Here is a 23,963-nt window from a genome sequence, read left to right as displayed (position 1 = left end):
GGCTCTATCTCTATGGTTCTCTATAAGTGGGCCTTGTGATAGGCCTCACCTGAGATGCCCTTCTACCAGCACATCTATTCTTTATTACCACTTAGCCCCCAGAGAGAGTAGCAGGAGCTGGCACGGCCCTGAGCCTTGACTTTAGGGCCTTCACTTGGGGTTCCTTTTTCGTGATTCTTTTTTCCCTCTCCTCCTAGTGCTGGGATCTGAATTCAGGTTCTTTGAGTTCACGAGGCATTCTACCACTGGAGCCATGGCTCCAGCCCATGTATCTGCTTTGAATGCTGCTCCTCCCACCTTAGAGTCTTTCCTTCCATGGGTCATGAACATTGCTCCCTGTGGAAACCTTCCTGATGAATCTCGTTTGTTCCTGCCATTTCTCTATTTTCAGACTCCTAAGCATTTGTCTTTATTGCCTGCACCACATTTTGTACATGTTAAATGTGTTTTGCCTTTTTGCAATAGGCAGGTTGTACTTTGATTCTCACTGGGCTGAGCCCCTTTCCCTCCTCTCCTAGGCTGTGCTACAAGGCCAAACTCTCCAGACCCCTCATAGCCCTTCAATAGATCATATCAGTAGCCTAACTAACAACTTCTGGTTGGTAAGAGGAGGAAGGGAAGGTCCTTTTTGTCCTCTACTGGTCTCAAGCCAAGTCCCCACGAGTGGAGGGCTCTGGGATGGGCCAAGGCTGTGCTCAGGAAGTAGCCCAGCCCCAGGGGACTGAGTTCCCTTGAAAAGGGTGCGGTCTTTCTATCACCCTGGGAAAGGTCAGTGCTGTGACTCTGTGTCCCAAGTAATAAAGTGATCGCTTTGGTGTGGCATCTTCCTGCAGCTGCCGAGATGTCCCCATTCCCATTAGATCAAGGGCAGCTCAGGAAGCTGGCACAGAACCCAGCTCTCCCAGGACCCAACAGCTATCAGGAAAGGGTTTGGAAGATGAGCAGGGATCGATGTGTCCTTCCTTTGAAACAAGACAACTCCGGATCTTTGGTGACAACTGACCCCTCAGGGTCAGCGCTCAAGGCCTCTCCCCTGTCCTGAAGATCATTTTAGAAGGCACAAGAGTTTGATATCTTGTTAACCACTTATTTTTAGCTTTTGGTGGTGGCTTCTTTTTGGGCAGGGGGGGGGTGTAGGGAGGGACTGGTGGTTTTTGGGTTTCTATTCTTCCTCCTAGCAACTCAGTGCCTGGACCTCCTTTCAGGACAGTTTCCAAAGCCACCTCCTTTGGGAGACCTTCTGAATGAGCTTTTTAGAATCACCACTTCACTCCCCCTAACCCCCCTCCCCCCAACCAAGCCCTTGTTCCTTGCTGGTTTTCCAATACTCTTGCCATGAAGGCTGTCTGTGCAGAGACATGCTAGTGGTAAACCAATCAGCTAGAAAATGGCTTGGAACTCTCAGATTTGTCAAAGCATTCAGGGAAATCATTTACTTTTTTATGACTCAATAAGACCCGGAGGCATGCAGATGGGAAAATATCCACTAATGTTTTCTGCAGATAATTTGAAAAGTCACTTGCAGCAGATTGTGTCTCTTCTCTGTTCTGTGGGAGGGACTGTATCACGTGAGACCATGAATCTCCTGGCTGGCCCTCTGCAGAGTGAGGTGGCATACCCAGGGGTTGAGCTGGCCAATCAGAGAGGGCACTGACGGAGTCAGCCTGTCTACTCCAGAGTCACAAGTGGGCGGGGCTTGTTCACTGAACGAATTCTACAGCTTTTGTTTGGCAAGTGCCAAATGAACTCCATTTTGGAGTGTTATTTGTTGGAGCCGCTCCTGGACTCAGCCTCCTTAGATTCAGTCATAATCACACAACTCTGGCTCCCATGTGGAGTTTCCTTTGTCTTTAGAATGCAGGGCATTGGGGACATGGGAGGGGAGACTAGCAGGTGGAGGTAAGGACACTTGACACTGTGAAGGGTAAACGCTAGAGAGAGCTCAGCCACCTGTCGATCTCCTTTCCTTCCCAACCTTCAATTTTGTGAATATTCATTGTGGTTACGGGATTTGCTACTTGGTGGAAATTTTCAATATTCCAAGTAATGCACTCAAAGAAGCTATGAGTTTGGCTGAATGTTTTATGGTCTTCAAACACGTTCTAGAAACGCTGTCAGGTCTGAGGGTGATTTAGATGCCAGTGTGTGTCCAAGGACACATGTCCTTGACTGGGAGCAAAGCCAGGCCTGGGCTTCACAGCAGTGAGAGCCAGAGGCTCTGGAGATGCTCCTGTGTGGCAGAGCAAAGATGGCAGGAGAAACAGGTTCTGGACTCAGTAGGTGTGGACCCAGAATGTGCCAGCTGTAAGGTGGGCAATGTGGAACCAGGGAACACTGGCTCTGAGCAAGGAGTTTCCACTGTGTGGCTCCATAGGTAACCTCTGCTCTGCCCATTTCCCCCAGGTGTTATATAAATTGAACTCACAGAGGGCCATGATATATCATAAAATAAAAATAATCTACAGGAAAGCAAGAACTAGAGCTAGGATACCAGGTACACTGTCTGGGCATAAGGTCGGTGAGGGCAAGCCTGACATCTTGTGTGTACCTGTCCTGCTAGGGCTTGGCCTTGTGCCTGGTACCCAGTGTGTGCTCCATAAATATATGTGCAGATGGAGCAGTGAGAACCAATCCCAGACTGCTCCATGTCTCTTGTTCTGATCCTTCTACAGCATAGCTAATGCTCACTTACGGCCTCCTTATTAGGAAGAATGGCTATATTGATCTTCGATACCTTGGTGTCTCCAGCACATTGTCTGGCATACAGTAGGTGCTCAATAAATGTTTTGAAAACTAAACTTTTCACGCAATGTATATTTTGACATAGTTAAAAAAATGAAACTAGGCATGGTGGCATACACCTATAAATCCAGTACTTGAGAGGTAGAGGCAGGAGGGTTATAAGTTAATGGCCAACCTGGGCTACATAGCAAGACTCATCTGGGAAAAAAAGAAATGGAAACCAGCCTCATGCCTGTAAGCTACTTCAGGAGAATGAGATCTGAAGATCAAGATCCAAAATCAGCCCAAGAAGACAAAGCCAGTTAACCAGCACATGGACTGGAAGCAGAGGTGTAAAAGGTGTAGCTCAAGTGGTAAGAGCCACCTATGGGGTTTGGTTGTTTGCTTGTTTTGCCTGGTCCAGCCTTTGAAGAGCAGATCTTCTGAAGTAAACAGAGCTGATCTCTAGTGGGGTAAAATAAACTAAGTTTGGGTATGAGTCAGTTGTCAGCTGTGGGTGTAAAAGCCAAGTGAGAGTGTAAGGCCCTGAGTTCAATCCCCAGGGTTAGGCCTGAGTATCAGTATTTTCGTAGGAAAACCAAAGAAGATCTCCAGCTAAAGGTTAAAAGCTGTTTTCTGGGATGGCAATTTATGGGAGATTATGTCACCAGCTCTTTGTGTGACTTTCGAAATTAAAGCAAAACTAACAAAATAACATGAAGTGGGAAAATGCAGAAGAATGCAGTTGGTCAGCTAGGTAGTTGAGGCTCAGTTAGAGCCAGTTAGAAGCCAGTCCTAGGCCCCTTATGGGTTTCCCCTTAGCTCTCTACCCTTTTCCCTTCCCCTTTCCCATCTTTCAGTTTTGCCTCTTTCTTTGTACATATCTACATTTGGCATAGTTGCCCCATGTCTCAAGACGGAAACTCACTAGCAAGGAGCACTGAGGGTGGCTAGAAGGCCTACATGAGCGCCAGTTTGGGTATCAGAAGAAGGGCTCAGCCCTCAAAAGCACAGGGAAGTATATCATCCCCACATCCAGCCTTGGGGACCCTCCCTCCCTAGGGGAGCTGAAGCCATATTCTAGGACATTCTAGAGAACAGCTTCTTCCGCCTTGGTCCATGATGAGTTTCTGAACTTGCTTGCGCACTCTTCCCTCTTGTTTTGAGACAGACTGTTAGCAGACACTATTACAATTACAACAGGCCTCAGAGCAGAAGTGCTTGTGGCAGTGTGCTGGAAAACAGCCTTCTGCGTCCTAGGATGCTTCGCGTCCCGCCAGAGGGGGTGGGCAACCCAGTGTTTACCAGGAATTATAAGGAGGGGCACTTTCCAAAAGCCTCTGATGGCCTGTCAGGTTCTCACATGGAAGATTTTTAAATCTTTTCTGCTTCTATGTAATTATGAGCTGGACATTTTCCATTTCCGTCCCCCAGAACTACTGTCTACCCTGCTCGCTGGTCTACAGGCTGACCCATGGCTTACACTGCCAGGCTGTCTTTGCTGTCTGCCTCCACTTGGTCGGTGGGTTTGGCTGGGAGGAGATGAGGCTGGAGGAGAGAGAGTTGAGATTATTCTGTTTCCTCTTTGATGGGTAGTGGTGTGGCTGGGCTGCTTCTTGCACTAAGTAGCCACAGCACTTCTGTTCTGACAGGAGACTCCTTGTCTCATCAAGCCCTGCTAGCTCTTATTCCTTTTCTTTTCTCTTTTGGGGGGAATAGACATTGAACTCAGGGCCTTATACTTTGGCCCTGCATCCCTTTACTTTGAGTTAGTTTTGTTGTTTTTAATTTTCTGTTAAGAGTCTTGAACTTTTGTCTGGGACTGGTTTTAGACTGTGATGCTCCTATTTTTTCCTGTGGATCTAAGATGTGTTGTTGACTTTTTAGTTTGTTCAGATTTTTTCCTTGTGGTACTAAATGCTCTATATGTGCTGAGCAGGGATGTATACAAAGTCTGTGAAATGTGATGCACACTGTGGTTTGGATATGAGTTAAGCCTTTCCTCCAAGGGTTCACGGGTTGAAATTTGATCCCCATGGCTGAGGATTGATGAGGCCTAAGGCTCATGTGTTCAAGGCTTGGTCATTGTGCCCATAGGAGGCAGGGCCTTATAGCAGGTCCCTGGGTCATGTGGAGTGTGCCTTTGGTGGAGAGGTGGCAGGCCAGTGTCTTCTGCATTCTTTCTCTGCTTCTTGGACATGAGATGATGAGCAGTTGGCTCTGCCACATTACTATCATGTCGTGTTACCCCTTGTCAGGGGCAGCTCAGTCTTGGCCTGGGACCATGAACCAAAATATGCCTTCTATCTTCTTAATTGCCTCAGGTACTTCGTTATAGTCATGGGAAGCTAATGCACTCACTCTGACGTATGTAAGATGGTGAAAACTAGCTGGCTGCAATGGTGCATACCTATAATCTCAGCAGTCAGAGAGGCAGAGGCAGGAAGGTAGGGTTCCATTGTGAAACGCTGCCTTAAAAAGACGATCTGGATATGGTGACCCATCTTTCACTCCAAGCTATTCCAGAGGCAAATAATGGAAGGACATTGGGTTGAAGCCAGCCTGGACAAAAAAAAAGTTCTTATACTTTTCATCTTAGTAACGTGAGAAGCATAACTAGAACTGCTGTCCGGGCTGGCCTGGGCACACATGTGAGGCCTATTCAGAAAAATTAATGCAAAATAAAAGGGGCAGGGTATGACTTGGTGTTGTTGGCTAGTGATCATGGGGCCCTGAGTTCAAAATCCTAGTATAAGAGAGACAGAGACAGAGAGATAGAGAGTGACAAAGTGACAGACAGAGAGAAGAGAAAGGGAAGGAAGAAGATAGGGACAGGGGAGGGAAAGGGGGAAGGGAAAAAGAGAAGGGAAGAGAGGGAGAGAGGGAGTAAGGGAGGTGGAAGCTTAATCTGCATATGGTGTTAGGACTTGAGGCCTTCAGGAAGTAACTAGAATTAGATAAGGTCATCAGGATGGAATCCCCATGGTTGGATCCTGGTGACTTTAGCAGGAAGAGAGAGAGATCAGGAGACATGCATGCTTCCTATTTTTTACTGTGTGATGCTACATCCGGCCTTGGCACACTACCAGCAAGAAGACCATTATGGGATGTGGGCCCTTGGACCTACATATGACTGATAGAACTCAGTCATGTTGAAGTTATCCTGGGACAAAGGGCTGCTACACAGTCAGCTATTGGCCTTGTAACTTCAAACCTGCTTTCTCTGAGTCGACCAGACTCAGGTGTTTTGTTCTAATCTTGAAAAATTAACTAACATTTTATACATTGAATATCAAATTGTGTGATTGTTTACTCTTGGGTTTTTTTTTTTTGGCCAGTCCTGGGTTTGAGCACAGGGCCTGAGCACTGTCCTTGAACTATCTCAAGGCTAGAGCTCTACCACTTGAGCCTCAGCACCACTTCCGGCTTTTTTTTCTTTTCTATGTATGTGGTACCAAGGAATCGAACCCCGGTCGTCATGCATGCTAGGCAAGCACTCTACCACTAGGCCAAACTCCTGGCCCCTTGTTTACTCTTTTTTTGGAGGGCTGTAATTTGACATGGGCTGTGTATTTATCACTTAACAGGACATCTTGATTAGAATTGACCACCATCTTATTAGCCACAGATGGCTTGTGACTTCGATCTTGGAGAGTGTAAGTCTAAATGAAAGATTATTTACTGGAGAATTGGGTGATTAACTACTACCCTGGGCCCAAATCACCCTTTCCACCTGAGGTTAATTAACTTTTTCACAGTTTTAGAAATGTAATCCAAATGCCCATGAGACTTCTCTCCACTACGCCATTCCTTGCTGCACTAGGTGTTAAGCAGCATGCAGTAAGCATTGACTACATGCTTATTAACCTTAGATAAAGCAGTTCCTTCTTACCCAAGAGTTAAGTCAGGACCATTTCCTCCAGGATTGTGCTTTTTTTTTTCCTTGTGATTACTTTAGCAAATCTAGGATGACTAAGACTTCCCAGTACTCCAATATTCTACTTTAGTGATAAAGCTTCTTAAAAAAAAGTACAATGGACTGTCTCAGACCCATGTCACACACATTCCTTAGATTAGGGAAATTCATACTTGGGTGTGGCTCCTAGGAGAATGCTAACTCAGCATGCTTGAGGAGGCTCTGAGTTTGATCCCTAGTGCCCAGTAGGTTAAGTGGTTTTAATCCATGTGAGTCTAAAGATAGAGCATAAAGCAGGTGGAGTTTTTTTTTTTTTTTTTTTTTTTTTTTTTTTTTTTTTTTGCGAGTCATGGGGCTTGAACTCAGGGCCTGAGCATTGTCCTTGGGCTTTCTCAAGGCTAGTGTTCTGTCACTTGAGCCATAGCTCCACTTCCAGCTTTTTCTTTGTATATGGTACTGAGGAATCGAACCCAGGGCTTTGTGCAGGCTGGGTGAACACTACCACTAGGCTACACTTCCAGCTCCCATGGGTGCAGTGTTTCTTACCCGGGATTGCTGGTGCTTCTGATAGAACTCAGTCATGTTGAAGTCATCCAGGTCGACCAGTAGGCCTTGCTTACACATTTCACAGGTCTTCACAGTGCCTAGATCAGCTCCTTAAATGAGACAGAGGTTCTGTGTAAGAGAATAGATCTATTCTCAACACACACACACACACACATGCATACACACCCCATTACATACAATCCTGCCATCTGTGTTGGCACTTTGGGCAGGTGATGTTTTGAGAGTGAACTTGTTTGTGTTATGAATTCCGGGCTTTATTGACCTTCATTAAAAGTCAGTCATCCTCTGGAGAAAATGACCTTGAAGTTGAGATCTGAAAAATTCCCTTTGTAATCATTTATTATACAAGCTTCATGTCAGTGAAATTCCCATGACTTTTAAATAACAAGTCTTGTTTCTATTTAAATGTATAAACATAATGGTTCATAAAATTGGAATTGCTACATGGAAGCCAAGAGTCTGTAACACAGGTGTTTGAAAAAAAAATAATAAAACAACTAACAGTGGCCTTAGTTCTTCTTGGTTTTTGTTTTTTTCTTATAGACTTAACATAGATCGAAGTAGAAGGAAAAAAATTTGTAAAGAAGCTATACTCCCATCACTGGCTTAAAAATATAGCTTTAGTCCTTCCTAGGTGTGTTTCTTATCTGAGAAAAGAAAGGGAGCAAGGGATGATGTGTGGTTAGGAGTGCAGTGGGGGGAGGGAGCACCTAGTACCTAAGTCCCAACTCAGCCCTATTTGGGGAAAAAACAAGAGAGTTTCCTGTTCTGGGGGGAGGAAGGATGCATTATTCTAAAATAACAACTTGCATTCTAAATGAGCACTTTTTCTTCCTCTACCCTATTCCCTAATACAAAAGTAGGAGCTGCAAAACTGTGGCTATTTTAAGGGGGGAAAAAAAAGCATACTTCTTACCTCTTCCCCCACTTTGGCACATACATGCGTTAGGAAACAAAGAACTGCTTAACTGTTATCTATTGAGTAATTTGGGCCTTGCAGCTTTCTATACCAGTTCTATTTCCCCATGGAATATGGAACAAGAGTAAATGATAGAGACTTTTAAAGGGAGAATGAACCATGATCTCTTATCTGCATTTTGTTTCCTTGACGTCTTTTTTTTTTTTAGCACCATTCAGCAATGCATTTGGCTCCTCAATATCCCATGTGTCTTCCAACCTAGTCTTGCCAAACATATCATACCCACATTGGCATTTATGAGCCTACAATATCATTTTTTAAAAGATGATCCATTTCACGGTTCCTTTTTCTTATACTAGATTTTTTGGCTTGCTTTTTCTTTGGGAAGGGGGTGTCCCCCCCTGCAAAAAAAGACCCCTTAGGGGCCTCAGGTTCACTTATTGTCTTATTTGTTCATGGTTGGAGCTCTATCACTTAAGCCATATCTCAAGTCAGGTTTTTTGCTGGTGAATTAGAGGTATGGGTCTCATAGACTTTTTTTTTTTCCCCCTCTAGCTGGCCTTGAACGGTGATCCTCTAGGTTTTAGGATTGCAGGTATGAATTGGTGTTGGTTGGTCTAGATATTTCATTGACTCAACTTTCTATTAAGATAAAGCATTAGATGGCAGGGTTATTATTGCCCTCTTACTAGAAAAAGTTCTTCACTTACATTTAAGCATCTCAGGACTGATTCTGTATTTCTTATGCTGGGGAACACAGGGAAAGAGACTTTAGGAATGAGATAGTTAATGTGACAAAAGTCCCTGTGTCCATTCTCTGGTTAAACAGTGTGCTGTCTTTGGTGAAGGGGGTGCAGCAACACATCACAGGGACACAGGGTAAAGCCCCCAGGGTCTCTTAAGACAGCAGAGAATAGATAAGAATGTGTGAGAAGAGAAATGGCTCTAGCTACAGAGTAAAGATTTCTGAAAGGGAGAGAGAGAGAGAAAGAGAGAGAAAGAGAATGAGAGAGAGAGAGGGGGGGGTGTCTGAAAGACATAGCTATTTTCTAATTGAATTGCTTCCATTGATATCCACAATTTTTGTTAAAATTGGCATTCATTCCTAAAGCCATGTTTGAAAGAAATCTTCCATTCTCTGCCAAGAAAACTATAGCCAACTTACTGATGCGGCTATATTTAGGTTATCACCTCCCCCGAGGAGTTGAGAAGGGACCTTACACTCCGTTGTAAGATCAAACTGACAAAACCCACACATGGAAATCTCTAATATGGTTCTAGAAAAATCAGATCAATGCTTAAAAAGAAAATGTTAGGGCCGGGAGTTTGGCCTAGTGGTAGAGTGCTTGCCTAGCATGCACAAAGACCCGGGTTTGATTCCTTGGTACCACATACATAGAAAAAAAGCTGGAAGTGGTGCTGTGGCTCAAGTGGTAGAGCTCTAGCCTTGAGAAATGTCCCAGGACAGTGCTCAGGCCCTGAGTTCAAGCCCCACAACTGGCCAAAAAAAAAAAAAAAAAAAACCTAAAAAAAATGTTAACCTCAGCTTGTCAACAGGAAGCTCTGCTTAAGTTCCTAGATGCCCTCAACCCTCCTCCACCTAAATACGAGGAAGATGAACTGGGTGTGTTTCTTCTGATGGTCTTTCTGAATGAATTTTGCAGAGGGCTTACTGGCTGGGCATGGCCAGGGGGCATGGTGTTTCCTGTACCTCCTCTACTACTGGGAGCTTCCCAATTTCTTCTGTTTCCTTTCTTGTAGACTGGCAGGCTTAGCACCTCTGCTTGAAGCAGGGGGAGTCCATAGTAAAGGTTTCCAGGATCTATCTCTGGGACTTAAAGACAACAAAACAAACAAAATCTCCAACACATTTGCCAGGAGCTGGTGGCTCATACCTGTAATTCTAGCTACTCAGGAAGCTGAGATCTGAGGATCATAGTTCAAAGCCAGCCCATGAGACTCTTTAGGGAACCATCAGAAAGCTGGAAGTAGAAGTTGTGGCTCAAGTGGTATACTAGACTTGAGTGCTCAGCACAGCAGCAGTACGCAGACCCCGAGTTCAAATCCCAGCACTGGCATGAAAACAAGCCATATTCATTTCCCTCCTGTCATTTGAAGGCAGTGTTCTAGGGCAAAGAAACCCAGGCTAGGCCATGTTTTCCTGGGACAGAGCAGTTCACGGGCTCCGAGGCCCATGGCGTGGTGGCTCAGATTCATTCCATGTGTCTGTGCATGTGCGCCCTTCTCTCTCCACCTACCTGATGTGATCTTCACTTTCAACCATTTTTTCAGGCACTCTTGGTGAACAAACTGCAGGCTTCCCACACAGCCGCAGGGCTCCAGGAGGGGGTTGGTAGGGGAACCCCCAGCTATCTGACAGATGCGACACAAGTCTCCCTCCTCCTCAGAGTCCTCCTCCAGGAGACTAAAGAGAAAACAAGCCCTCATGACCAAGAGTCTCCACAGTTGCAGTTTCCACAAAATGTCAGTTCCCAGGGTGCTCACGGGAGAAGGAAGAAAAGGGACATTGGCCCCTCCCCCCTCCATGGGGGTGCTCAGGATGACTTCTGGGGTCTAACCTGCGGGCCCCCTCTGATTCTGGGAGCATTCCTCTAGATGTGGTTGTGGATGGTCAATAAACATGTTCTTATGTCCCAGGCTCTTTTTAAAATTTAACTGTTACTGTTAAGGGGATGTACAGAAGGGGTTATCATTTCCTTAGTTAGGTATGAATACACACAGGCTCTACTGTAATCATGGATACACAGGAGCTCGCTGGGACCAACACGACTACCACAAACAAAGAAGGGAGCCAGGTGCCAGTAGCCCACACCTGTCATCCTGGCTACTCAGGAGGCTGAGATTTAAGAATCATGGTTCAAAGCCTGCCCAGGCCGAAAAATCCCTGAGATGTCCTACCTCCAATTAAGGATCAAAAAAGCTTTGAGTGAAAAAGCCAGCCAAGAGCCTGAGGTTCTGAGTTCGAACCCCAGTAATCTGCACCGAAAAATAAAGAAGGGAGCAGAGGGCCAACTATTGTACTCTTAGATGAAGCAAGCAGGAGCCCCTGGGTTCAGTTCTCAGGTTCAGTTCACTTTAGAGAGAACAGAAGTGAGGATAAGCTTCTGGACGAAACTAGAGTAAGGCCTGCTGTCACCATTTCACAGGAGTTACCATCAGAGCTCTAGGGTTTGAGGGCTGCCTTTTAAGCCATGTGTAAACAATGTTGTGACTTGCGACAAATTCCTAGTATTTTCTCAGGATTTTGCCACCTTATTTGCTGCTTGATTCCCAGTGCCTGATTACTGACCTGCTCTACAAACTTTACGGTGCGTCCAGGGTACAAGCTAAGCTTTTCATTCTCAGAGGCCACTCAATAGGCAGGCACAAGTTTGAATAAATGATGAACCAAAAAACCTGAACGTGAGCAACAACTATTGCCCACATTTCAGGATGGGAGCTGCTAGAAGTTGATAAGGATAGAATGAATGAAAATGTAAGCAAAAATACGTGTGTGTAATAAATGGCAAGCGAAGGATAGCTGGGTGATATTCATGTTAAGAGTGCTGAAAGAAGCTGACAGTGGTTTTTCTTTTCTTTTGCATTTTCATGGGTCTAGGGCTGTCAATAGAAGGAAACCACTTCGTGGCTACACTCAAAAGGAAAGAAATGGACCATGTTTAAAAAAAAATCTTGACATCTTCCCCAAGAAAGGGAAGTTCAATGAAGAGGAACAGAATTTGCTGAGTGCCAGTGGCTCATACCTGTAACCTTAGTACTCAAGGAGGCTAAGAGGGGAGGATTTAGCTTTGAAGTCAGCCTGGGAAATTCTTATCTCCAATTAGTCAGCAAAAAGCTAGTAGCAGAGGAGTGGCTTAAGTTGTAGAGAGCCAGCCTTGAGTGAAAAAGCCAAGTGAGACAAGAAGGCCTTGAGTTCAAGTACCAGTACTGGCATCAATTTTTATTTTTTGCTGGTCCAGGGACTTGAATTCAGGGACTGAGCACTGTCCTGTCCCCGAGCCATTGTGTGTTCAAGGATAGCACTCTACCACTTAAGCCACAGCATCACTTCTGGCTTTTGCTGAATAATTTATTGGAGAGGAAAGTCTCATGGACTTTCCTGCCTGGCCTGGTTGCAAACTACAGTCCTCTGATCTCAGCCTCCTGAGTTGCACCTTCCCCCCCCCCAAAAAATAACTAACATTGTAAGGCCAGTTACTCTGAGAAAGAGCATCAGTAGCGCTAATATCTCCCCCCAATAAACATGGAGCTGAGCACTGTGGAATGGAGCTGCTGCCTGTAAAGCCCGAAGTTTCAAACACTGTTAATACTTTCCATTCACTTACTCAAAACCCTCCGTTTAGGGAAGAGGATAGAGAGGAAGCAAGGCACACAGCCTCCAGGGAATTCATGCTGGCAGCCTCTCTTCTCAACCCCCCTTTCCTTCCTTCAGGAGGCAGCAGCAATCACCTGTCATGGAGGCAGCAGGGAGGGAAGGGGACAGAGGCAGGGCTCTGCTGATGGTAGAGGAATGGATAGTTCATGGAATAGAGGAGATTTATCCAGAAGATTCCAAAGGATTTAGCCTACTATTTTGTAAAGGAATGATTAGATCAGAGATAAATAGATTTCTGGGGAATTAAAAAAAGTATGATTAAGCCTACACCAGTTGGCTCACGCCTGTAATCCTAGCTACTTGGGGGGCTGAGATCTGAGGATCATGTTCAAAGCCAGCCCGGGCACAAAAGACCAGGAAACTTATCTCCAATTAATCACTAGAAAACGGGAAGTGGGAATGTGGTTCAAGGGGTAGGGCAATAGCCTTGAGCTGAAGAACTTAGGGACAACGCCCGGGCCCAGAGTTCAAGCCCCATGACCGACAAAAAAAAAATATGATTAAGAAAAAGGAATTTTTAAAATAGGTACAAGCAATATTAATAAAACAGAATTCAGGGCTAAAGAAAATTAGCTCCCCCCTTTTTCTTGGACAGTGCTGGGAATCAGCCATTAGTCTTAATGAAATAAATAAAAATAAAATTCCTATAGATACAAAAGAGAATGGGGCAAATCCAAATCCTAGCGGAAAGTTTTAGTGCATTTTTGGAAATGGATCCGTTCAATAGAAAAGAATAAAGAAGGAAGATTTTTTGAATAGCAATTTTTTTCCAAGCTGTATTTTATATATGTGGACAGACAATAAAAGAACAGAGACTTTACAACCTCTCTATGTGGTAACGGATTTGTAAATATTTGCTATGTACCTAAGCCCAACAAAGCACATTTCTGAGATCACAATACAACTAAATAAGGAAGGGCAATAACTTTTTAGAAGAGGATAACGGAAGATGATTTACTGCATCAGATAGTAAATCTATAGTAAGTAAAATTGTACAGTGCACGCAGTATTCAGGCAGATTGACTCAAGTGTTAACGCTAACATATCCAGTAGGGATCTTGAATGCAAAAGAAGTCATGGATTGACAACTGGCTAACCGTGAAGAAGGAGCTGGAGAAGTAGGAAAAAGAAAGATAGAAAAAGACATTAGAACCCTACCTTGTGCCATACACCAAACTATATTCCATATGAATGGAATGGTAGCTATATGACAGTATAGCTTAGGCAAATATTTTAGACCTCATTCAATTTTCACTGCATTGCTCCTTCTCTTTTCTAGATGGAAAAAACATAACTCCAGAAAATGAACAATTTCTTAAACCATAGACAGCTAATAGTTCATAGGATCAGGAACGGAATCTAGACCTGTAACCACAACAAATCTATGCTTTTAAACCTCCATGCTACATAAAATGAGAATATGAAAATGCCAGAGGGAAAATGACTGTGGACACTTGAGTGTTCATAAAATGGCAGTGAGAATGGAAAGGTGGAGGACTTTCTTTCCTCTGGAGGTCTTTACTCAGCGTCCTCCCAGTGGCCAGTGCTTTACCGCTTGAGCTGCTTTCTGCTGGTTCATTGATGTTAAGAGTCCAGTCTAAAACAAACCCAAATAACAACAAAGAAAAAAGACAAAAGAAAAGGAAGGAAGGAAGGAAGGAAAGAAGGACCCAAGTAGCTGGAATCATAGCTACTCAGGAGAATGAGCAAGTATGAGGACCTGAGTTTGAATCTTGGCATCACACTAAAACTTGCATTTATATGCAAACATGAAAGACTGGAAACAATGTTTTCAGCAGTACTTATCTCTGAATGGCAGGTTACAGGTTTTATATTTGTTGTTGTTTGTTTGTTTGTGGGTCATGGGGCCTGGGCGCTGTCCCTGAGCTCTTCAGCTCAAGGCTACCACCCTACCCTTGAGCCAAGCCACTTCCCATTTTCTAGGGGTTAATCAGAAATAAGAGTCTCAGATCCTTTTGTGCCCAGGCTGGCTTTGAACCATGATCCTCAGATCTCAGCCTCCTGAGTAGCTAGGATTACAGGTGTGAGCCACTGTGCCCGGCAGTTATAGGTATCTTTCTAAGCCTGTATTTTAAAATATTTCCTAAGTGGACATTTTGGAAATCACAAGAGTATAAGGTTCATTTTGTATAGAAACAACAGAGCATTTGATAAACATTGATAAGGCATTGATAAACAATAGTTTCAATGCTTAGAATTGCATGCATTATAAAATATTTTGAGCCTAAAGGTGTCACTTTGGTGGTAGGAGTTAGGATTTGTGGCAAGCTATTTTTGAGGGGGATGGGTAAACATGTGGTCATCTAGTAGTTGGTTAATTAAGAAAAGGAAAACGTAATGGCAACTAAAAAGTTCTTTATTTCTGGAAGTAGAGACAAAGACTTAGACGCTGGGCACCAGTGGCTCATGCCTATAATCCTACTCGGAAGCCTGAGATCTGAGGATTGTGGTTTGAAGTCAGCCAGCGCAGGAAATTTTGTGAGATTCTTATTTCCAGTTAAGCACCCTAAAGCCAAAAGGGGAGCCGTGGCTCAAGTAGTAGGGTGCTAGCCTTGAGCAAAAGAGCTCAGGGAAAGCATTCAGACCCTGAGTCCAAGCCCAGGACCAGTACACACACACACACACACACACAAATACTCAGAGAATAGGCCAGGTACCTAGCTAATCAGAAAGCTGAGATCTGAGGACTGCAAAATCAGGGAAGACAAATTCATGACTTCTGCAATTAACCAATAAAAAGCCAGAAGTGGAGGTGGAGTTCAAGTGATAGAACACTACTCTTCAGCAAAAGAAGCCAGACAAGAACACAAAGCCCTAGGTGTATTTTTTTTTTAATGTACTAGCGCACACACCCACACCCACCCCCCCCCACACACAAACTCAGAAGATTATAGTTATCACTGAGTGAATTAAACTTTCTTGATTCTAGATGCACATCAATAGGATAATTAATGGCCCAAACGAGCCATTCCAGCGTACCTAAAGAAGGCTCACATTTCAATAATCAATTCTCAGATCAGTAAGCCAATATAAGGACACAGTAAACACCTATCATAAATGAAATGGTAGAATTTTGACACTGTATAATGATGGCATGGAAAACGATCCAATTTTGAAGCTGTAAAATTCCCAAAGTCACATCAAGAGGAAAAAGATCGAAGAAATGGGCAACTGGAAAATATCTTTTTTTTTCCCCCCTTTCTCTCTCATGCATGAGAAAGAGCACTTATAATGTGCACAGCTCTTCAACGATCTAAGTAACTATGGGAACTGTTTGGGAACAGTCTTTTACTTCGGAAGGTTCCAATTCTAAAACTGTTGGTAAGATTTGCGTTTAGTCCCAAGAGGGAGAGCTGTGAACTTCAAGGGCTGTATGGTTCATTCTCTAGGGAGACAGCAACCTTTCCATAAAAATTCCTGGTTTCTAATTGCTGAAGAGAAGAGTTAGGATTGTGTAGCCCTCAGAAATGCTTAATCTGCAAGTTTTCCTTTCTTAAAGTTACGGTATAGGGGTGGGAGGAGCCCATTTTGGTAAATTGAGTGCTACACTAAACTTTTCTCTATACATTTACATACACTTTACATACACGTGTGTGTGTGTGTGTGTGTGTGTGTGTGTGTGTGTGTGTGTGTGTGTGTGTGTGTGTGTGTGTGTGTGTGTGTGTGTGTGTGTGTGTGTGTGTGTGTGTGTGTGTGTGTGTGTGGTGGGTACTGGGATCTGAACTGAGGGCCAGGGCCTTGCCTTTTCTGCTCAAGGTAGATGGTCTACCACTTGAGCCGCATCTTTCCACTTCTGGCTTTTTGGTGGTTAATTGGAGATAATTCTCACTGATTTTCTTGCCCAGGCTGGCTTCAAACCTTGATCCTCTGATATCAGTCTCTTGAGTAGCTAGGATTATAGGCACAAGTCACTGGTGTCTGGCTTATCTATATTTTAAAGCAACAATAGAGGGGCATTTTTCTTCAAACAAGTCACCATTAAAATGATGAGAAAGAGCCTATCTGTGATTTAAAATTCCTAGGACTTTCTAATGAGAACAATGCTTATTTTAGCACTGGGAGGGAAGCAAAGGAAGACAAGCTGTATATATTTTATATAGAATTGTGAGAATTCCTCACCTTTCTTGCAATTTCTTGAGTTTCTCAGGGTCTGCCTTTGGCTCAGTCTCCCCCTTCTCATCTGGAAAGCTAGAAACTGCTACATTGTAGGCCTCACCATCATTTTGGTTCGTGAAATCAGACACTGCAAAGAAAGTAAAAGGGATAGCTTCTTGCAGGGACTCAGGCATGCGCAAGTGGCCTTGCAAGTCCATTCTTGATAGAGGTGGCCTGGGAGTGTCCACCGAGGACAAACTGCCTTGAGGATTTAGTAATAAATCTTCTGTGTATAACGAAGCCCCCTGAGGTTGGCTTGTTAAAGTAATATGTTCTGTTCCCCTGATGTCAAATTCATGCGTCGTGTTGACCAGAAAAATACCGTGGTTTTCAGTGCTGGTGAATGGATTCCTACTTCTAATAGGGGACAGCGGTCGACGAGCATTGAATCTGGAGCTTTCCTCCAGCTGCGAACTGTGAACTAAAATAGACGACACTGACAAGTCTATTGGAATGTCATCCATCAGAGCGGAATGCATCAACGACGCAGGAGTGTTATAGGGATTCACTGACGCTGATCTTGGAGCTGGGGGTCTACCCGAAAGCAAGCAGTCAAAAGAATTTCTGGGACTATTTAAATAGTCTTGCCAATCTCTTTCGTAGTCGTGGACCCCACGTGCTTCCACCGAGCCGTGACTGTGAGATGGATCTTCAGCACCGAGACCATCTTCTTGTCTGGGATGGGATTGTGTGTCGGATTCGATCTTTGTCTCATTTTCACCGTCATCGCTGTCATTCTCTGTAGCAGGCTCCTCATCAGACAGTCGGGAGTCTTGCTGCTTTGTCACTGGCTCCATTGTATTTATCCTGAGTGAGCCAAGTTTGGGTTCACTTCTTCTTAGAGAATGACCTCGACTGTTTTCGGCATTTTCTTCGTAATTATGATTTTTGACTGGAGTGGTTGCTGTCCTGACGCATACATTTCTTCTCTGGTTGGAAGGAGAATGGGGCAAGCGCATGCCAGCCATCAGAAGTTGTTCTTCTTCTTGGATTTCCTCTTCTGTGTCATCGTCTTCCGGGACCATGTTTATTGAAAATGTAGAATAAAAGTCTTCATCTCGGAACCTAAATGGTGTCCCTCTTCTCGTCGCTCCCATGGTTCTACTAGGTATAAGAGGTGACCCTAAAGACTCACTGTCCATGCCTTGGAAGGGCTGAGATAGGGCTGAATGGGGCTCTTTTTGGGAAAGGGCACTGGGTTCGCCTTTCTTGGGCCTCTCGGGGGTTTTTTCCACCAGTCGCACCAGCGGTGGGGGTGCAGCTACGTTTTTTCTCTCTCGACTTGGACGCTTCAGCTTCATCTCACCTGCAAACACGTGGCCTTCTGGTTGAACAACTGGACCTGCATTGAGAAGAGACAAATTCATCATTCTGTTAAACAACAAAAACAAAATCTGGTGGCCTGGGTGCCAGTGGCTCATGCCTATAATCCTAGTTACCCAAGAGGCTGAAATCTGAGGACCGTGATTTGAAGCCAGCCTGGGCAGGAAAGTCTGTGAGACTCTTTGTTCCAATTAACCATTCCCCAAAAAGCTGGAGCTATAGCTGGCTCAAGTAAAGTTCTAGCCTTGAACAAAAATGCTCAGGGATAGCATCCAGGCCAAAGTTTAAGCCCCAGGACTAGTGCACGCACACACATACACACACACACACACACACACACACACAGATACATATACACAAACCTCTCTACACCAAACATGAGATATCTGGCCACGAGGTACCAGCCCAGTCTGATTTATGGGCTTCTATTTATTGCTGCTAGTCTTCTTTGTGCTCAAAGGTCGACCTTAGGTTTGGGGTGACTCTGAGCATATGGGTTAGTTTTTGGTGGTATTGGGGTTTGAGTCCCATGTCTGTTGCCTGCTAAGCAAGGCGCTCTACTGCTGCAGTGTTGATGCTAGTCTTCTGCACAAGCACTGGGAAGACTGATCTAGCTCCATCCTTGTCAAGACTGAGGATGGATAAACCTCCCACTAAATACTGAATTCATTCTGTAGTTGTTGAAAAGGAAAAGCAGTTATCTGGGAATGACTTCTAGAAAAACCATTGGTTCTGGGCTGGGAGTGTGGTCTAGTGGTAGAGTGCTTGCCTTGCATGCACAAAAGCCCTGGGATTCTTCGGTACCGCATGCACAAAAGCCCTGGGATTCTTTGGTACCACATACACAGAAAAAGCTGGAAGTGGTGCTATGGCTCAAGTGGCAGAGTGCTAGCCTTGAGAAAGCCTAAGGACTGTACTCAGGCCCTGAGTTCAAGCCCCAGGACTGGCAAACAACAACAAAAGCACCACAGGTTCTTCCTTTCTCTTCCAAACTCCTCTCACATACATTTATGGCAGTTCTGCTTCACACACACAGCTTCATCAACACTAAAGTACAATCTGCCTTGACAGATTCTAGAAGCCCCAAGCCCAGGTAGGTACATTGATGATTATGGTCATACTTATTAAATTCAAGCATTTATGCATGTGTGTGCATGTTCGTGTGTGTGTGTGTGTGTGTGTGTGTGTGTGTGTTTGGGGCTTTTTTACCCCATGTGGGCATTGACACACTGCAAGCACTTTTCTTAATTCCTCTTCTCTTCCCTCCTGTCATGGTGCCACCCCCCTATGCTCTTCTCCCTGCTTCTCCTTGCATCTGATGAAGCTCTGCTGTCCTTATCGCTTAATTTCTACAGCAGTTTGCTGTCTAGTGGACAGGATGCCACAGGCTGGGCAGGTTGGTGATAACAGCTCTACTCAGGGAAATGCAAATCTTCTGAGCAGCCGGCTCAGCCAAGGCCAAGTCAATACTGACACACTTTAATTGAGGTGCCTCACAGGGGAGGCTGGCTTCATTCTCTAATGTCCTAATACTCGGTAAGCTTCTTTTATTGTCAACAGTGTGGGACACTCAGCGACACAGTGCGAATCTTTACTCAGCAGCTCTTCCAGAGATCAGTTAAACTCTCCTACCATGCCCCCTCATGGGTTTATAAGCCCCAGTGAGTGATGTGTCAACAGTTCGAGGATGCATTGAACATCTGGTTCTATAGGAAGCACCCACCCTACAGGGCGGAATCATGTGTTTGGGAAATGGAAGAGTCTATGAAACCAACTGTGGACCTCAGATTAGTAACTTCTTATTTTGAATTTGAGGGCAGGGCCTTAGAATTTAACTGACTGACTGCATATGGCTCACATTTGTTAATCCTAGTTATATAGGAGGCTGAGATTTGAGGATCATGGTTCAAAGCAAGCCTGCGCAGGAAAGCTGTGATCTCCCATCTTCCAAAAATCCAGAAGTAGAGCTATGGCTTAAATTGGTAGAGTGCCAGCCTTGAATCAAAAAGCTAAGAGATAGTGTTCAGGTCTTTAGTCCAAGCCCCAGTATTGGAGTGAATGTGTACATACACACACACCTGCACGTGCACACGCGCACACACACACACACACACAAACACACACAAACACTCTCACACACATTTAGTTGGTGGCTGATCAACCAAAGTCCTGGGTTTTCTGACGCCCTGTAAGAAGATCAGGACCTCCTGCCTCAAATTTAGCTCATGTTTCTGACCAGAATAGGGAGACACACTTAACAAGCTAGATGGCTTCTGAAAAACAGAACTAGAAACCCAACCAGAGCTATGAGCTCATTTTGTGGAGGCCACTGAGCTACCACAGTACACCCTGGGTCTAGGCCCAGCTATGTGCTGGGCTGAGATTCTGTGGCTCTGAGACACACACCAGGGACTGTGTCTTCACCCTTCCTTGTCACACTGCTTTCCTTTTTAACCATTTAATCAGAGATTCCCTGAAGTGTGTGTGTGCATGTGTATGCATACGTGCGTGTATCTTTCCCATAAAGGTGGCAGACTGTGCTATTCTATATTTATGCTATTTTAACCCCGTGTGTGTGTGTGTGTGTGTGTGTGTGTGTGTGTGTGTGTGTCTATATCAAAGTGGGAGTGAATTCCAGTAGCTCTGGGCTGGGAATAAACACTGATTGCTATGCCAGGGATGAGCTATTCATAGCCCAGGCCCTGCAGATGCTGAGGCTTCTCTGAGGCCCTGCCTGGCTTCCAGCTGTGGATGGAGGGCCTGCCGCCTCCAGGAGGTCTAGGCACACTGAAATGAGACTGGAACAACTATCTGCCCGTGTGAAGACAGGGCCTTTGGTCTGGGCTGCCTTGTGTGCTTGACCAGTGGTGCCGTACATTCCAGCAGCCAGCCATCTACTGCTCTCTTTTTTTTTTTTTTTTGACTTTTTCCTTCTGTATAGAAATAGTCTATGACCACCGGAGAAAAATTAGAAACTATAGAGGAAGATTAAATAATCCATGTCTGCTCACAGCCAAACGCTCAGAATAGCTGATGCTCATACTCTGGACTTCAGGGGTAAGCTGTAGACTCCAGACCAATAACGGTTGTATGTCGGTATTTGGATAATAAATTCAATGCCTTTAAGTGGAATAATGTATATTGTGGTTTAATACAGGCCTCATAATTCTTGCTATGTCTCTCTTACAGACCCACATGGCTCTCTGAAGCCATTTGAATTTTTATAACCCAGGGTTCCCTTATCTAGAGGCTTTCTTTTTTGTTTGTTGTTGCTGTTGTTGTTGTATATTTGGGTTACTGTTTCTTAGCTTTTTCTGTTCAAGGCTGGCATTCTATCACCTGAGCCACAGCTCCACTTCTGGCTGTGTGTGTGTGTGTGTGTGAGATAGAATTTCCTGCCTGGGCTGGCTTTGAACCGTGATCTTCAGATCTTAGCATCTTGAGTCTAGGAGTACGGGCATGAGTTATGAGCACCTGGTTAGAGTCCTTGAAATAAAAGAAAAATTTGCCTCCTTTCTTAAACATTTCATTGTGGTTAATTATTCTCTAAGAACTTATAGAAATTAGAGTATAAAGGTACCCTATATAAATATACTATGATTTGCTCCTTCTGCTGGTAGGTAGCTTGCTCGGAAGGTTTTTTTTTTTTTTTTTGTCATGGGAAATCACATTGAAATGAATGTCCTTGCTCACACATCTTTGATGACTTGTCTTCTGAGAATGGATTCATGGGGGTGGATTGCCAAGTTAATAGGTATGAACTTTCTAGACTTCTTTGACACATGGTGCCACATTCCTCCTTTGTACCAAATTGCCCTCCAGGTAGGATATGAAAGCATCACTGTCACCCTGTGTTGCCCACAGTTTGTGACAACAGGAAATGCCAGTCGTTAGCTTTGCTCTACCAGTGTTAAATACGCTGATCGAAACCTCAGCCGATTTAGTGGATCAAAATGAGTTCATGTGAAATTAGTTCATGTATAAATTTACACGTATTACCAATGAGGCTGAATTTAAAAAATGTCTATCAGCTACCTGTAATTTTTTTCTGTCCAATTTTTATATTCCAACACCATTTTTCTATAAGGTTATCTGTGGTGTGCTTCTCTTAAGATACAAAATTGATTTGCAAGAGGTTCTGTATATCATCTTAGTCATATTTGGTCCAAATCTCTGATACAATTCTTATATCTGGTTCAGACTCCCACTTAGAATGTGAGAAAAAGGAGCTCAAGGGAGACTGGCTGGGATAAGGAGCCCCAGGTATTCGTCCCCAGTGGACCACAGGCTGATGGACCGCGTGACCTGGGTGCAGATGGAAGATTGTATAAGCTCCTTGGGTTCATAAATAGTTCATGAACAATGCACTTCACCTTTAATTGTGTGTGTGTGTGCGCACGTGTGTGCACATACATGCATGTATGCATGCATGCACCGCCAGTACCAGGACCTTGAGCTCAGGGCCTTGCATTCTTTTTTTTTTTTTTGCCAGTCCTGAGGCTTGAACATAGGGCCTGAGCACTGTCCTTGGGCTTTCCTCAAGACTAGTGTTCTACCACTGGAGCCACCAAACCATTTCTGACTTTTCTATGTATGTGCTACTGAGGAATTGAGCCCCGGGTCTTCGTCCATGCTAGGCATGCAGTCTACCCTTGCATTCTTGCTTGGCTTTTTTCACTCAAGGTTGGTGCTCTACCACTTGAACCATACCTCCACTTCTGGCTTTTAGCTGGTTGATTGGAGATAAGAGTCTCTTGGATTTGACTGACGGGATTGGGTTTGAACTGTGATCCTCAGATCTCAGCCTCTTGATTAGCTAGGATTACAAGTATGAGTCACTGGTGCCTGGCCTCACCTTTTAAATAATATCTGAGAATTCATTGATGGCAGCTGGGGAGGCAGCATGAAGAAACTATCAAAATGGTTCAGTGCCTTGTATGTGGACCTACTATGTGCTGGCCTGTATATCATTTCATTTAATTAACCTTCACATGCAGCAGGTTAGATGACATCATCCTTATTTCAAAAGAAAGGAGTTGGAACCCTTATGGCACTATGTGACCATTCAAGAATCTCCTGCCAGGAAGAAGAAGGGAGAGTAGACGTTTTAGAAGTAGGATCTGCCCTAAGGCTCAAGCCCTTTCCTCCAGGAGGCATTCCACTACAGAGGCATCTGGTCACTTACAGGATCTTGTGGACTCTGGTTGTCTCTTAATTCTAAGCCATCCAAATACTTCCAGGTGTTTCTATGGTTTCTACCAGAGTATCAATCACCTTTGATAGCAACAAAAGATGACGCCGGGTCATTTGTCTAAAGGGCGAGGCTGGCTGTGGTGTGCGACTTTCCTTGAGTTAGCCTAAGAGGACTCCTGAGGTCGTGTGCTCTCTCTTTCTTCCTGCCACCATGGGAGAGGGTGATGGGGTCAGCAGAGTGGCACGGCGTGGGCCTCCAGATACACGCTTGGGAAGGCTGCACCCAAGCCAGCGCTTTGAAATAAAGCACCTCTTCATTTTGATGTTATTTTGTAACACATTTAAAGAACTTGCTGGTGCGACTGTCCCGGATCACAGGGAAGAAGATCTCTGTGGCTTGCTGGAGCCATTTGCTACTCACATTCCTCCATTCTCCTGGCCTTGCAGGTAAGTGGGAACCGCAGCCTGATGGGGCCTCCCCAGAGTGGTGGCAGGCTGCTTCTCCACCTTCCCCTCCCCTCTCTGTCCATGCAAAACCATGCAGAGGCATGCTCACGGGTGGTGATTTGAGAGAAAGACAAAAGGTCAGCTCCCCTCATTCCCTTTTCCTACTAAGCCTCTGTTGGAGAAAATAAAACAAGATTGAATAGTCCGCTTTGAAACCCTGTTACATGTTCTGGTTCGCGATAAAGCTCCTTCATATAAAAGCCTAAGCATCTAAAAAAAATCAGAACAAATTCAAGAGGTAACAA

At 44.6% G+C, this 23,963-nt stretch overlaps 1 protein-coding gene across 6 annotated transcripts in view; it reads right to left on the bottom strand.

Annotated features, from left to right (window-relative positions):
• The window catches only part of Marchf10 (membrane associated ring-CH-type finger 10), an 86,713-nt gene that overhangs the window by 11,450 nt on the left and 51,300 nt on the right, over window positions 1-23,963 (bottom strand). For 5 of the 6 annotated variants that reach the window (XM_090349978.1, XM_090349975.1, XM_090349977.1 and 2 more), the window contains 3 exons: window positions 16,660-18,037; window positions 10,382-10,548; window positions 7,184-7,293 (listed from right to left, as the gene is read on the bottom strand). In XM_090349978.1, coding sequence (XP_090206104.1) covers window positions 7,184-7,293; window positions 10,382-10,548; window positions 16,660-18,037 — 1,655 coding nt within the window. Of the gene's footprint in view, window positions 1-5,131; window positions 5,284-7,183; window positions 7,294-10,381; window positions 10,549-16,659; window positions 18,038-23,963 lie in introns of all 6 variants that reach the window. The other variant, XR_016538286.1, reaches the window with a different exon arrangement.

Source organism: Megascapheus bottae, chromosome 17, assembly GCF_031878675.1.
Source record: "Megascapheus bottae isolate mThoBot1 chromosome 17, mThoBot2.hap1, whole genome shotgun sequence".
In the NCBI taxonomy this organism is placed as follows: domain Eukaryota; kingdom Metazoa; phylum Chordata; class Mammalia; order Rodentia; family Geomyidae; genus Megascapheus; species Megascapheus bottae.
The sequence above is the reverse complement of the archived record's forward strand: the minus strand, read 5'-3'. Positions and strand labels throughout refer to the sequence as shown.